This window comes from Anticarsia gemmatalis, chromosome 13, assembly GCF_050436995.1.
Source record: "Anticarsia gemmatalis isolate Benzon Research Colony breed Stoneville strain chromosome 13, ilAntGemm2 primary, whole genome shotgun sequence".
NCBI lineage: Eukaryota > Metazoa > Arthropoda > Insecta > Lepidoptera > Erebidae > Anticarsia > Anticarsia gemmatalis.
In genome coordinates this window covers 2,507,847-2,523,983 of record NC_134757.1, presented here as the reverse complement: position 1 = coordinate 2,523,983, position 16,137 = coordinate 2,507,847, and the positions used below count along the sequence as shown (strand labels likewise).

General features: G+C 35.9%; 1 protein-coding gene across 1 annotated transcript in view; it reads right to left on the bottom strand.

Annotated features, from left to right (window-relative positions):
- Positions 1 to 16,137, bottom strand: part of LOC142977491 (uncharacterized) — a 77,962-nt gene that overhangs the window by 28,181 nt on the left and 33,644 nt on the right. Inside the window, exon 5 of the mRNA XM_076121392.1 lies at positions 8,445 to 8,567. Within this exon, the coding sequence (XP_075977507.1) occupies positions 8,445 to 8,567 (123 nt within the window). The remainder of the gene's footprint in view (positions 1 to 8,444; positions 8,568 to 16,137) is intronic.

Genomic DNA, 16,137 nt, shown 5'->3' with positions numbered 1-16,137 from the left:
CCGCAACACGAAGGATCTCGATATTTATAAGTTACACCCATGGTCACCCATCCACAGATCAACCTTGGCAAGGGTAGCTTATACACAAATTGCGATGTTTTCCAAACTATAAAATTTTTTAACACATTTTTTGTACAGTCCAAACACGATAGCCGGTTATTTATTTGTTCATACACTGTTCATTACATCGTATACTTATAGGATTTAAAATAGAATGTGCGTGTATCACATCGTTGATGAAACATGAGTCACTTAGTAGGTACCGATCTTTCGCGTGTGAGGACAATCATTTTCAAAGTATGGTGTAAATTAACTGCACGCTTGGCGCAATGGTTAACGTGGTCACCTGGTCGCAATAACCTTAGTGCCGCGTGTGGTGGGTTCAAATCCAGGACAAATACTTGTATGATGAGCACGAGTATCTGTTCTGAGCCTGGTTGTTAATGTATCTATGTAATGTATTTAGAAGTATATAAGTATGTTTATCAGTTATTTGGTTACCATAGTACAAGCTCTGTTTAGTTTGGAATCAATTGACCGTGTGTGAGTTGTCCAATGAAATTTATTTAACCACACGCGGCGCTACGGTTGTTGCGGCGAGGTGACCACTTAAACCACTGCGCCAAACGTGCAGTTAGTTTAGTGTCGAATGTCTTACGTTACGGCGTAGACAACATTGGCTTTAAAGCTAACCTAATCTAGTCAATTTAGACATTGAACCCTGAAAAAATTCCCAGGAAGCTGACAATTTGTATAGATGCTCCATAATTTCATAACAATGGCCCTAGCACCTATACAAATTTTCAGCTTTCTGGGAATTCATGCAAGGGTATTTTTACAGCTAAATTGACTGGACTAACCTGCTACTTCAACCAGTAATTAAATTTCAAGTACCAGCATTAACTAACCAACTAATAATAGCGATGAGTAGATACCACATTATTTGAATCAGTAACCAAGTAATGGAATGTAGGTAATAACCAAATAAGGCATTGTTTTATTAAGAAAACCGCAAAAGTATTACTTAGAACTGAACAACGTAATTTTCTAGTTATTATTACGTAGACTTCATTGATCTTTAGTTCAGCCAGTCGCGGTTTTAATTAAGATTGATTCTGTACCTCTACTGAAAAAGGTAATAAGTCCGATTTTGTCGAAAATGTATTAAGTATACCAAAATGTTTAAAAAAAATAAACTCTATCAATTGATGAAAACGGATATTGTTTATCTTTAAAAATGACAAAGTTAGCAATCTGCAAAAGGGCTAACTTACACTTAAAATATTGCAAAAGTGGGATATAAATACACTCTAATTTCTTAACTCAATTTTGTTAAAATCGGACTTATATCCTTTTTCACTCGAGGCACAGAATTCAGTACTTCTATTGTAAGTTGGTGAACACTTTGATTGTTTTACAAGTGACGTTATGACCATATTCGGTCATTGGCCAAATCAGGTCTGATTTCCTTTTTCATAATACTGCTAATCTATAGATTCGTAGATATGTGACATAAAAATTTCCGTAATGATAAACTGGCTTTTTTAAGGTGCAATATTTGAGCAATATTGAGATTTATGTAAATAAGAATATGTGTCATATTGAAACGCCGCTATTGGTCACACGTGCCATCTAGGCGCAGATGACTAACCAAAATGACGTGCGCGTGCGCATGACCTTTGGCCTATTATTTATGTTTTTGTGGCAATAATTTATCTCAGTTTTACGATTTCTGATAGAGATAAGAAGATACTTCTAGGAGTTATTATGTATCTCAGTTGATAACTATTTGAGGCGCCCATAGCCATTTGCACTCACCGGTCGTTAAACGATCTTTGGGCTAAGCAAACCTTGGCGTCATTCGGTAGAGAAGTGACCGACGAGTGTTATTTAAACTGGGCGTCTCCGTGCTTCGGAGGTCACGTAAAATTTTTTGTCAATTAGGATAACAGTCGTTAAGCCGGACACTAGGTTGACCACTTGCCATACAAATAATAATAATAACTATTTGAAAGCCACTATAATGAACACTGTTCTCTCTCAGATTATAGTCATTAACACGTTACGTTTTGGTCCAATTAACGGCTCATATAAAATGGTCTTGGGTCTTTCTAATTTATATATTGAGTGCCTCCGTGGAGTAGTCGGTATTGGGTAATTGGGTATAGGTTTCAAATCCGAAACACAGCTCTGGTCATGTCGGTTATCGGCTCCAACGGGCCATGAGAGCGAGTGACTGTTTAATGTACGTACGTGTGTATTGCTTACGCATTTAGTTATTGTAAATCAAGTTTTGCATAGGCCCGCTGTCGAAGGAAATTAATTATACTTACTGTCGATACATACATACACAAAAGCTTTTTCAGGGGTAGGCTGGGTCCTAAGATGACTAATGTTAAACTAAAATTTATATAAAGGGTACTTAAGTAGGTATATTAGGGAATTTCCATAACCACATATTTACATTTGTCATACTTACTTCTGTTGATACATAGGTACAGGTAGAAATAACTAAACAACATAGATTATTAAACCGTTGCGGTTAACAGCTAATACACTTCGACACCGCGAGGAAAGTAAATGAGTCATTTCTGATTCATATGGACGTGAAATGTCCTGTTTATTTACTTATTGGACATAATTTAGTCCTGACTGTTTGACTAAGTATTGAAAAGCATTACTTTGAAACTTTCGCGTTGCAAGTTTTACCTACTATTCGCATTTTACTTTTGAATGCCTGACGTTTCGGCGCCGGTCACATTGGCCTGTAAGTCTGCGACCAGGTAATTAATATTGAAAACTTTCTTCGACTACTTTGTTGTAATAGGAACGAAATAAATTTTGTTTAATAGTATCATGTATGTTATAAACTATATTCGTTCGGTAGATCTACGTTAACTCTTAGGCTGCCTGTCCACCGAAGCGGAGCGAGGCTGCGGTGCGCAGAAACGGATGAATACTAACCAATAAGAGTGCACAAAATCTCCTCTCCTCGTGAGTGGTTCTCTCCGATTGGTTAATATTTCTCCGTTTCTCCGCACCGCAGCCTTGCTCCGCTTCGGTGGACAGGCAGCCTTACTGCATCTTATCCTAGTAATATTATAGATGAGAAAGTTTGTGAGGACGGGTGTATGTATGTTTGAAACTCTTTCACGTAAAATCTCCAGAAGTCAGTTTTATGAAATTTGGTATACATAAAGTTTATAACCTATATTAAAGCATAGGATACTTTTTACCCCGGAAAATCTTTCCACGTGTATAAGTCGAGCCCAGAAGCTACTATAAATAAAATTGAACGTTTTGCTACATTTGGCAGTAGCTCCTTGAAACAATAATTTTATATTTTTTATTGTAAAGAAAAGAAATGTAGCTGATTGTCGATTGTCGACAATAATAGGAAATCGCCCCACTTTTTTTCTTCTTATTGGCCGTACTTTCCCAACTTAAATTTTGACAATCATAAATGTATTTTGAACAATAATTGATTTTGATTGCTGTCTTCTTTCTTTGAACTATATCATCACGCTTTCGTTTAATAATAGTTTATTGATCGAGTTAATAAAAATATCTTTGTAATTGATTTCTTCATGTTTGTCCTGTTTGCCAATGTCTAGACTTTATAGGCACTTGATGCAACTTCACTACGTAGAATAAGGTCTTTAAAATTATTCCAGGCGAAGCAGGTGCGGGCCGCTAGCGAGACGTAACATTTCATTGCTTGTCACATTACATTTTGTTCGAGACCATTCACATGAACTTTCAAGCCGACACATTTTTGTATGAAAATAAAATCAAAGAAATTATAAGTAATCGAACCCACGACCTCCCGACGCAATGGTACGTGGCGACGTTAACAACTGCGCCACGGAGGCAGTCAAATGTTTGAGAATGCAGTATTTATTAGGAAAGGATGTAAAGTCATGTAGTTTTAAGTAAATAAGAAGGTCCATACTTCCGATAGATTGTGCATCTGAATGAGTCACTCATTCAGGGAATACCCCTTAACTTTAGGGCTGCTACAAAATTCTGAAGTGTGTTTAATGTTTTTTCAATTAGACGATGAAGAAAATATTTGAGAAAAATATATATTGTGTTTTTCCGACAAAAGGTGTTATTTTTGTTTAAATAGATCTGCTTTGTACATAATGTACCACCCTTCCATCCTAATTATAAGTAATGAAAACTGTGTGTACTTAAGGACATCCCCTTCAGCCTTCGGGTATTAAAAGTAAAGTTAAAGTCTTACAACTTATTTTAAAAAGAAAACAAACAATTGTAATTTAGTCCTGGCCGATTCTGGCTATGGCGTCCAGTTTCATTGAAACCAGACTACTGTGCAAAACTTTGCTTATAGCGTCCAAGTGTGTGCACAATACACAGGCACAGTCTCTGTTCCTTTACTCTCATAGTCCGATGGGACAGATAACCGACACGACCATTGAGAGCTCAGGCGCAGGAACGACAGCTTTACGTGCTAACAGAAAACTAAAATTGGCATTTTTTTTTCAACAACAACTCCCGCACTAAGATTTGTGTCGCGAGGACTTTTACAAACATACAAACAACGGACACAGCACAACCAGACCCGAAACAATAATTTGTGGATCACACAAATAATTGTCCCGAGTGGGAATCGAACCCACGACCTCCCGACGCAATGGTAGCGGCGTGGTGACCTAAGCCACTGCGCCACAGAGGCAGTGAAATAAAAATAAAAGTAGCATGCAATAATTATACCGAGTGTGTGAACCCTGTATGACCACATGTGCGAGCTCTTGACGCATGACTCACGAGCCACTAAACCACTGATTCTCGTGCCACTAATTGACTCAAAAGTGTGCTCAGACAAGTTAAACGATTTCACAACATCATAAAAAGATTTTAATCATCACTAGTCATCTGCAATTAATTTGCGATCAGTTTGTTTTATAAAACACCTTAAGTTTTTTTTTTGGTTTGGCGGCACTTATACCTGGCCATTCAGAAAGTTGAATAACAATTTTCTGTATAAGACATTGTTCGGTTATAGTTGGCTCTAAAATTCTTCTTAAAAAAAACAACTCCCGCGTTAAGAATTGTTCTTGTGTCGCGGGGACTTTTACAAACATACAAGCAACGGACACGAAGTACAAGTAGTACAACCAGACCCGAAACAATTATTTGTGGATCGCACAATAACAGCACCAGTAGCTCGAATCTCAATCACTGTCAACTACCGACAACCGGCCAGCTATCGAGAAATTTTGTTCGAAAATCTGATCAGCACCTCTAGCGGGCTCCATAGGAACTATTTTGGCAGTACATTTTAAATGTCAAACTTTCAATACCGATTGTGAAGAATTGCGTTCGTTAATACAGATTTGACTGACACACTAAGACTCAATCATTAAATTAGTTGATTCGTTCAATTTAGTTTTTGTTAAGAAACTTTTTGCCTAAGTTATCTGATTAGTCATGATTTTTTGCGTAGTTTTTGCATTGATATACAGGGTGTGGCGTATATAATGGATAATCCTTTACCAGCGGATGGGCGACAACCCAACTGATCTAAATATCAAAATTTACCTCTGGCACAAGTATCATAGTTTTTGAGATTTTGGCCATTTTGTGTGTTTTTTAAGAAAGCGATTTAAGCTCGTTCTTTTTAATGCTGTGATCACAATTTAAGGCTTTTTTTAAATCGGTTTTATTGCAAATAAATCCTGAATAGATGTGCTATCGAATCTACAATCTTGTTTTGTTATTACTACTTGTTTTTTATTTAAATTATGCATTCAAAGTTGAATTTTATAATCTTTCACAACATTTGTGCAACTTTGAGCACTTGTGGTGAAAAAAAAATGTATGGTGGCTTTACTGCCCACGCCATAAATAATTTCTAAATTTTATTAGAATTCTAAATTGGTATAACATGCAGCATTAATACCGATTATTGTCAAAATATTACAAAGAACTTAAATTATTAACACTTTTGCCGGTCGACTAATTTAATTTTTTCACACTAAGCGCGTTCTAGATTCAATAGCACATCTATTCAGGATTTAATTGCAAAACACGGATTTAAAAAAAGTCTTAATTTGTGATCACAGCACCAAAAAGTACGAGCGTAAATCGCTTTCTTAAACACACATAATGGCTAAATTTTTTTGGAAATAAATCCTCAATTGATGTGCTATTGAACCTAATATCTTTTTTTTGTTATTACTACTTGTCTTTTATTTAAACTATGAATTCAAAGTTAAAGGAGAATGGGCAAAATAGTATGGAGCCTGGGCGATCCGCGGCCAAACTTGATTTTTTGTTTTTTTAATGTAGTTTAGTCCTATAATTACCGTGTAGAAGTTTTATTGCCGCGACGCACTTATATGACGAACAAAATACATTTTTGTTTTTGAGCACTTTTAATAGTATAAAAACATATTTTTGGCTTATATTCGGAGATTAAATAAAAAGTACTATTTATATTATTGCATACAAATGTAGACATTATTAATATTCGAACAATCATAACATGTAAATATATAAATATCGTAACAAGTAAACATCTTGCTCTTCTATAATATATTCACTGAGACGACTTATCTGTCTTGAATGCTCAGCTTAAAAATGAGGCGTTCATAGCCAGTTGCGCTCACTGGTCGGTAAACGATCTGTTGGTTAAGCAACCGTTGGCGCGGTCATTCTATAGATGGGTGACCGCATTGTGGTATTTGAACTGAGCTTCTCCGTGCTTTCGACGGCACGTAAAAAGTCGGTCCCGGTTGTTGTCAACTAAGATAACATTCGGGCGGCTTGAACAACTTTGAAACTAGGTGAACCATATGATAGATAGATACGAGTTACGATTATTGTTCATTTTGATGGCATTGCAATCGTTATAAGAAGATGTAACGTAATTACACAACATTAAATGCATTACAGACACGAAATAATAGTATTTGTTCTATGAAATTCCATTATATTTACATGTCAATATATTGTTTCCTGAAAGGATTGCAGCGAAACGTTCTTAGTAAAAGTTGTTCCTAGTTATCATTACTTTAATTTGACACTACTTTCATTAATGGCCGCCGACCGCCCAGGAGTGCCCATTCTCCTTTTATACTTTTTCAACACTTTTGCGCAACTTTGAACACTTGTGTGCAGTGTTGAAAAAAAAAAGAAATACAAAACACAAATACTATTCAAATAATAAAGATAATTAGAAATCTAAAGAGAACTACTCTGTTGACAAAAAAAACATTTTTCATCAAATTGTTATACATTATTTTGAAATAGACTTGGTAGAAGCAGCACAGTTCCAAGCTTTTTTATCATCTAAATAATCTTTAATAGTCTAATAACCCTATAAACATGAATATTTGAAAGCAAACTTAGCTTAAACGCGCTGATAAAATAAAATTAGTCGACCGGCAAAAGTATTAATAATTTAAGTTCGTTGTAATATTTTGACAATAATCGGTATTAATGCTGCATGTTATAACAATTTAGAATTCTAATAAAATTTAGAAATTATTTATGGCGTGGGCAGTAAAGCCACCATACATTTTTTTTTCACCACAAGTGCTCAAAGTTGCACAAATGTTGTGAAAGATTATAAAATTCAACTTTGAATGCATAATTTAAATAAAAAACAAGTAGTAATAACAAAACAAGATTGTAGATTCAATAGCGCATCTATTCAGGATTTATTTGCAAAAAACCGATTTAAAAAAAGCCTTAAATTGTGATCACAGCATTAAAAAGAACGAGCTTAAATCGCTTTCTTAAAAAACACACAAAATGGCCAAAATCTCAAAAACTATGATACTTGTGCCAGAGGTAAATTTTGATATTTAGATCAGTTGGGTGGTCGCCCATCCGCTGGTAAAGGATTATCCATTATTTACGCCACACCCTGTACATATAAACATAGTATGAATGAAAATTACTGCTTTGATGTAACGAATTCATCACCACCACTTAAGGTATAAAAAATACTGTACTGTGCCAATCAAATAAATTGGAGAAGGTACGGCATGTAATATAAACATCGCGTGGGCATTTTTAAACCGTTTCGTTGCATTCCTCCTACGTAAATGGTCGAGGATTCGTATCGGAGGTATAATACATCAATGATTTTTCGAAGTTATGTGTGTATTAGAAATAATTATCACACGTTTTTGAAGGCATGCAATGTCCCGCACTTGGCCAGCGTGGTGGACTCAAGGCCTAACCCCTCCGTCATTCCGGGAGCAGACCGATGCCCAGCAGTGGGACATTAAATTAGATGTTGTTGTATTATACATATAATAAACATGCAACGCAAAAGCTTTAAAGAAACAGTTTTCAATATTTAGTTAAACAGTCGTAGTAGTAGTTACGTACTAAATGATATCTAATGTGTAATAAGTTAATTCTTCCATTTTCTATTCATATTATGAATGTGAGAGTTTTCTTCTTACCTCCATATTGTGCTACTGTCAGTATCCTTGATCTCCTTGGTGAGATGACTGAGCAGAGCAGCGTTCGCATTGGTGTACCATTCCACGGCCTCTGTCATCGATGTACCGGCGTTTATACCAGCCCTGAAACCAAAACATTACATTATAATATGTTCTCCGATATTTGGCTACTGCGGCCAGTTTCATTGAAACCAACTGTGCAGGACTTGGTCTATAGTGTCCAAGTGTGTGCACATTTACACAGGTACACTCTCTGCTTAGGTACCTACACTTTCTTGACAGGAATGAAATACTTAAGCATAGTTGCTAACGTCCGGCGCTACATTACACAACACTAGACACAAGCTTTGTAAGAACTAATTATATTTATATTGAATTGATATTTATTATGTTTATATTAGTTATTTGTAAGTTATCGTTAAATGTGTAGGGCTGCAATGGATGAGACTAGCACAGGACCGTAGAAGCCTATACTCAACAATAGGTGGGAACGGGCTTATTATAGATAGATGATAAACCTGATTTTTTTATTTTTGTGTTTATATTTTACATAAGTATACATGAGCTCTGATTAATGAAATAAAAGTAATAAGAAAAAACTTATACTCTATATTTTCTACTTCTACTAACTTGCGCCTATAACATGGGCCTGACATTGTTAATAGCGAAACATAGACGTATTACCTTTGCGTATACCGTCGCTTGATATAATGTATGTATGAATGTTGCCATTGATGCTGTTCTTCTGATGTCACTGTTTTTATTGTCATGTCTTGTACATCAGTGGTATTTTCCTTAAGATAACGGTTTATAATGGTGTGATTATAAGCACATCAGTGAATCTTGATTGGGAATACCAAAAGCGACTGGGAAATTTACGCCCTCAGAAGGACTGTTTAAGGAAGTAGGTGCAAAAATAATTATCTACCTGAATCCTCATGATCAGCAGTCGATACATTACCGCGCCACGGAAGCTGTTATACAATATAACATATTACTAGCTTATGGCCTCGACTTGGTTTGTGTCTTAGGACAAAATTTTCATACAAAATTGTATCCCCTATTTTATCCCCTTGGGCGTAGAATTGATCAAAACTCTTTCTTAGTGCCTACGTCATAACATCTACCTGCGTGCGAAATGTCCAGTGGTTTGGGTTGTGCGTTGATAGATCACTATGTCAGTCACTCAGTCAGTCACCTTTGAGTTAGGTATATTTAGATAGTAAGCCGGCCACAGCAAGTTGCCCTCACAACCGGTCGGTAAACGATCTGTGGGTTAAGCAAACACTATGCGGTCATTCCATAGATGGGTGACCATGGTGGGGCATAGTGTATTTATTTATTTTAGTGTAGTATTTAAACTGCGCGTCTCCTAGCTTCCGAAGGCATATAAAAAGTCGGCCCCGCATGTTTTTAATTATTGACACTAAGAATTTATATAGTATGAAATTCAGTATCACACCTCGTTGCCTGTTGATTTTGATGTTTATTCTTATACTAGGGGCCGCCCGCGACTTCGCCCGCGTGGAAACCCTTCCCGTGCAAATCCCGATCCCTCGGGAACTCCGGGATAAAAAGTAGCCTATGTGTTATTCTGAGTCTTCAGCTACCTATATACCAAATTTCATTGTAATCGGCTTTGTAGTATTTGCGTGAAAATGTAACAAACATACATACATACTCACAAACTTTCGCATTTGTAATATTGTTAGGATGAAATCCAGTATCACATCACGTTGCTCGGGGAGTTTGATGTTTATTCTTATTTCAGAGAATACAGTCTCCTTTACCGTCGGCAAGTCGTCGACCTATCAGATCAATAGGGAACCCCTCCTCAGTATTCTAATCACGTAATGTTGTGGACTTACGCTGTAAATTGCGCGAAGGAACATAAGCAAACATCTCTCCAGCTTCCAATATATCTTTGTTGCTTGTACTGTCTGTTTGAGAGTTTATAGGGTTTTTGCTATGCCACGGGGTGATTTCGCACTAGTACTCGACTTTCAATAACCAGCATCCGCTGTAGATAGGGTTAATCTATACTAATATTATAAAGCTGAAGAGTTTGTTTGTTTGATTGTTTGTTTGTTTGTTTGAACGCGCTTATCTCAGGAACTACTGATCCGATTTGAGAAATTCTTTCAGTGTTAGTTAGCCCATTTATCGAGGAAGGCTATATATCATCATAATTTTCCCCGTTTTTGTAACATTTTTTTACTGGTACTTTGTTCCAATTGGTCGTAGCGTGATGATATATAGCCTATAGCCCTTCTCGATAAATGGGCTTTTTAAAATGAAATAAAATTTCCTTTTCATGTTTAATAATATGTCAATTTTTTTTTAACCTTTTGAATTGACCTTTAACATTAAGATTTTATTAAAATCGTTTTAAAGATAAGGAGGAAAAAGACCACTGGAAAAATCGCGATGAGTTACTGTAGTATTGTGATAATAATATAATTTACATACTAGATGAATCATCTTCAAATGATTATGGGAACAAGAAGTTATTCTCTTAATATTCGTAGTTCGCGTGAGATCATTATTAGATAGACAATTAAAATATTGTAATTATTTCTTTTTCCTGTAATGACACATGTTTTAAAGCATTAACTGCCTCTGTGGCGTCGGGATGTCGTGGGTTCGATTCCCACACGGAACAATTATTTGCGGTTCACAAATAATTGTTTCAGGTCTGGTTGTCCTTTGTGTCCGTTGCTTGTGTGTTTGTAAAAATTCCCTGCGACACAAGTTCAGTCATTTTTAAAACAAAATAAAACAGCCAGCGAGCCAATGTTTTAAAATTAAAAGACTTAAATTATTATTATAGTTAATGAGAAATAAATATAGTAGTGTAAGTCGACAAATATATCGTGAGCCTGCGACCACGGCGAGTGCGCCTGCGCCGAAACGTCAAGCATTGTAAGGTGAAATGCGTAAGAAAATAAATGTCATAAGTCAGTGATCTAGTGACGTCATTCAAATCACATTAATTTAGAGTCATAATATCGACACTAATGTCGTCATAAGATGATATAAGGAAACCTTTTATTAAATGCATTTAATACAAATTTAGAAACTTCTTACGTATTAAGGAAAATATAACTACTTCAAATGAATCACGGTGGTAAAAACGTTTTTCCCGGAAAGGTACCTATATGATATTATTTAAACTGTTATAGGTTTGTGTGAAATTAGTAGGTAAGTAATAACGTAGTGTTTATATTAGACATAGATAAATTTGTTGATTCTCTACCACTATCAACCATCAACCGGCTAGCTATCGAGAAGTTTGTATAAAAATTTGATCAGCGCCTCTAACGGGCAACGTAGGAACTATTTTGGCAGTACATTTTAAACGTCAAGCTTTCGATATTAAGTATTGATTATAGAGAATCGGGCTACAACTGTCTCCGTGGCGCAGTTGTTTAGGTCACCACGCCAATACCATTGCGACGGGAGGTCGTGACCGTTGTTTGTATGTTTGTTAATGTGCCCGCGACACAAGAGCAATTTTTAATGCGGGCGTTGTCTTTTTACAAAAAAAAAAATCTCTGACACGATAGATTATATTGATAAGACATCACATATAAGGAAATATCGCGTCAGTCACGTTGTGATATTATGTGAGAAAATTCCTCCTTCTATAATGATTAAGAACAACCAGTTGAGTTATAAATAGACACATATGAAACGTGAGTTATTACCTACGATGTGGTCTCACACATCAAGTTAAATGTTGAGATACTTTACTCTGATGATTCATGATTACGATCAAATCCTACTAATATCATCAGTCTAGCCTTTCTTCCAACTTTGTTGGAGCCGGCTCCAGTCTCACCGGATGCAGCTGGATACAGTAATTTACATGGCGCGACTACCTATAACGGACATCGAGAAAAAATAAGTTATCTTAATCCCTTTCGTCTAATTGTTCTAATATGAAACATGTCGCCCATATGTTTCAATGTGAGAAACGTTCTCTAGGTTACGTCATACTCACCACACTCGATACAAGGAAGTTTGAAAGTGCATAATTATGTGTGTTAATGTTTTATTTAACTACACTATAAAATTAACATAAAATTGTATAGTTTGTTTGGTTGAACGCGCTAATCCCAGGAATTACTGTTGCGAATTGAAAAAATACCTAGATACCCATTGAACACGTGTGCAATAAAATTTAAATTCCACGTATTCTACAGATATTTTTTTCCATTTCACATTAAAAATTCGACTTCAATGAACAAATTACAGTTTCGGCAGATCTTGGCCTTACAATGCATTTTTTGCCGTTGAATAACTCATAAATTATGAGATGAATTCAACGACCACGTGTTATGAATAATGCATGAAAATACATTGTGTTTTTTGGATGTAATTCTAGCAGTGTTTTAACTAATATCTATTTGATTTAGCTTCCAAATCCAGGCATTTATAGTATTAATAACACGCGAGATTCCCTTCAACTTTCTGATATTCCTATATTTAGGAATAGTAAATAATTATGTAAGCTCTGCTTAGCTTGGAATCAAATGACCGTGTGTCAGTTATCCCATTGTATTTATTTTTTTATTCTATCTATCGTATGGTTAGTGGTCAACCTAGTGTCAAAGTTGTTGTAAATAAGGCCTATGTCTTAATATGGCCTATTTCTGAAATTTCACACTTCTCAGTTTCGATTGGTCGCCAGGCGCCAATGCATGTAGAAGCGGGAAATTTAATGTAATTGGTTGGACTGTAGGTTTTTCCTTAAAGTTAAGGTACATAATTACTCATTCTTTAAACTTTGCTTGTGACAAAGTCCTTTGCACCTACGCAATATTTGAAATTAAAATACACACGTCCCACGCATTTAAGCTAATTTCTTCAATAAGTAACACGAATCTTGATCTACTTGGCAGGATGGTATGTTTCGTGTAAGCATGAGAAATTATGTTGCAATTATATTCATTGCACAATCATCTCAATACCCACTGGGAATCTCGATAAACTAGGTACCTACATAAGTACATTTTTATTCTCACACCTGATTTTGCCCGCTAGACTTAGCCAGCGTGGTTTTTGACTTAGGACAGAATTTTCGTACAAATTTAGATCCCCTATTTGATCCAAACGATCCCCACCGACCGGTGAGCGCAACTAAAATTGTTATGTAACTCACTCAAAACTTGATTATTATATTAGGTCGGGGAAAAAGTCTTCGCATTTTAGTATGTATGAACTTGTAATAAAATCTTTTCTCTATACAAAAAAGTTCGATATTTGGGTACCTCACGAGCTCACTGAAAGAAACATAATGAACCGTGTACTCATTTGTGATTCTTGGAGCCAAAGAGATTTTAACAAGTTCATACCTACATACTATAATGCGAAAAGACTTTTTCCCCGACCTAATATAATAGATAGAATACGGAAATAAACGCGAACACACAACGCGAGAGTTTAAAAAAAGTTATGTTTCAAAACTTGATTCGCAGGCTATATTTTTTTAGATTTGCTTCTGCTAGCTTATTGTCTTTGTATAGGTACCTATTGGATAATTCCCAACGATTCAGAGAGCACCTTCAAGGTCACGTGTGCCGTCGGAAGTAGGTGAATGGTGGCCGACGTTCACGACCACTGTCGCCGAGCGCAAGTAGGTTTAACACCTTCTTTACAATTAAATTGAATTACATTAACAAAAAATAAGAGAATATAAATATCATTCGACAACTCACATATGGTCATTTGATTCAAAACTACTTTATTATAAGTAGTGATAGCCGAGTGGTATAAATTGGCACCTCCCATGTGGTCGACGGTTCGAACCCATGACTTTTCGAAGTTATGTGTGTATTAAAAATAATTATCACTTGCTCTAACAGAGAAGTAAAACATCGTGATGCAACCTTGCATGCCTAAAAAATATTTCATACATTTCTTAACAGTATGCAAAGTATGGTATACACTTAGGCCCTAACCTCACCCTCATTCGGGAGGAAACCTTGCTCGGGAGCGGGAAAGTTGAAACTAAAAAAACCTTATTTATGAAGAACGGATGGCAACCCTATGAGTGAATGGGTGTGGCATGCGCCGGCGCACGGGTGTCAGTCACATTTCACGAATCTTCGACCGAGACCGCTCGCGCCAATGACACACACATGGCGCCGCGGTCATTAACATTATGCATTCAATTGTGTCTGTGTTCCACTTTTCAAAACGCCTTCTTCTTAAGCCATTACCATATTATACACGTTATCAAACTCCTGGCTATTATTGAAAAGTATTCTAATATAATTTAGAAAATACTAATGCTACTACCCGTGTCGGTAATCTGACCCAAGTCATCGTTTCTAAGGTGGTCCGTGGCCTGAGATGGAAAACATTAATAAGATCCATTTGACATACATACACATTAATACAAATGACCTTAAAATGCCTGTAGGAGAACGGTAACTTTCGATAAAAGCTTGCAGTACAATAATGACAAAATCTCGATAGGCGATAGTAACGATAGTGAAAATCGCGCTACAATATTACTATAGTAAGCTACTCGATTTGCACTACATTGCTGCGTCGACGTAACGTCATTTTAGGACATCAGCTCCGTATATTTAATTAGTGAAACTGTGTTAAAAGTTATCAAAACGGACCATAATTAGTGTATTTCGAAGTATAATATAGTGATACATTTGTGGAAATGTTATCTACGTGATCAGTGGACAATTACTTAAAATATTAAACAAAATCTCTTAAAGTGACTGTTATGTAAACATTTGTGAAATTTAAGGAAACCTGTGGTACAAACCATAGAAATACGTGTGAACCTATAAAAATACAACACAATCGACTCAGTGAACAGTGAAATTAAAACTTAAACAGTGAAATATTGATAACCCAATATTTTCGGTAAACAAAAACAGTTAAAATTCAAACATACCATCATAACGTAAACAAATTTAAGCTGCACTTGATGAAAGTGACATCTAGCAGTTATTGTCACAATTAAGTGGTTCAATACTATCGTAAGTGCTTTTCGAAAATCTTAATGACATTTTATCAATACAAATTGTGGAAAACAATAGATGGCGTTGCCCGCTTTAGTTTACTCAAATGAAAGATAGATGGCCTAAATACTAATTACCATAACTATCATATACCGAATAACAATGGATACACCGGGGAAGAGATCGAGTTTTAATAATATTACGTTTCGGAAAACCCGTGTGCCTGACTTCTCATCCAACGACTCGCTTAACCTCTCATATGCATCGGTAACATCAAATCCACACCATGGCAGTTTACCGGACATATCAACATCTAATATAGAAGATATCAAATTACTTAAAGAAGAAGTACTCCGACTTACCAACGAGCTTCAATACGCTCAGAAAAAGATAGAAGATCTAAAAACAGAAAACAAGCAATATAAAGAAGAAAATGTTAAGCTACAGAAAACACAACTACGATATAAAGAAATTCCCAATAATCCATCAAAAACTAAAAAGAAGACGAGAGGTACGTGCCCACAGATCCTTACAAATACTAGTAGTTCCGATGAACCAAATTTGGAACATTCTGATCTTACTAATACCACACTTCGACCAATAGATGTCACTATAGTACAAAATTACGACAAAAACAAACCCGAGCAACTTCAATCAGAAACACCTGCAAACATCTCGACCAATATAGATAAGTATAATATAAT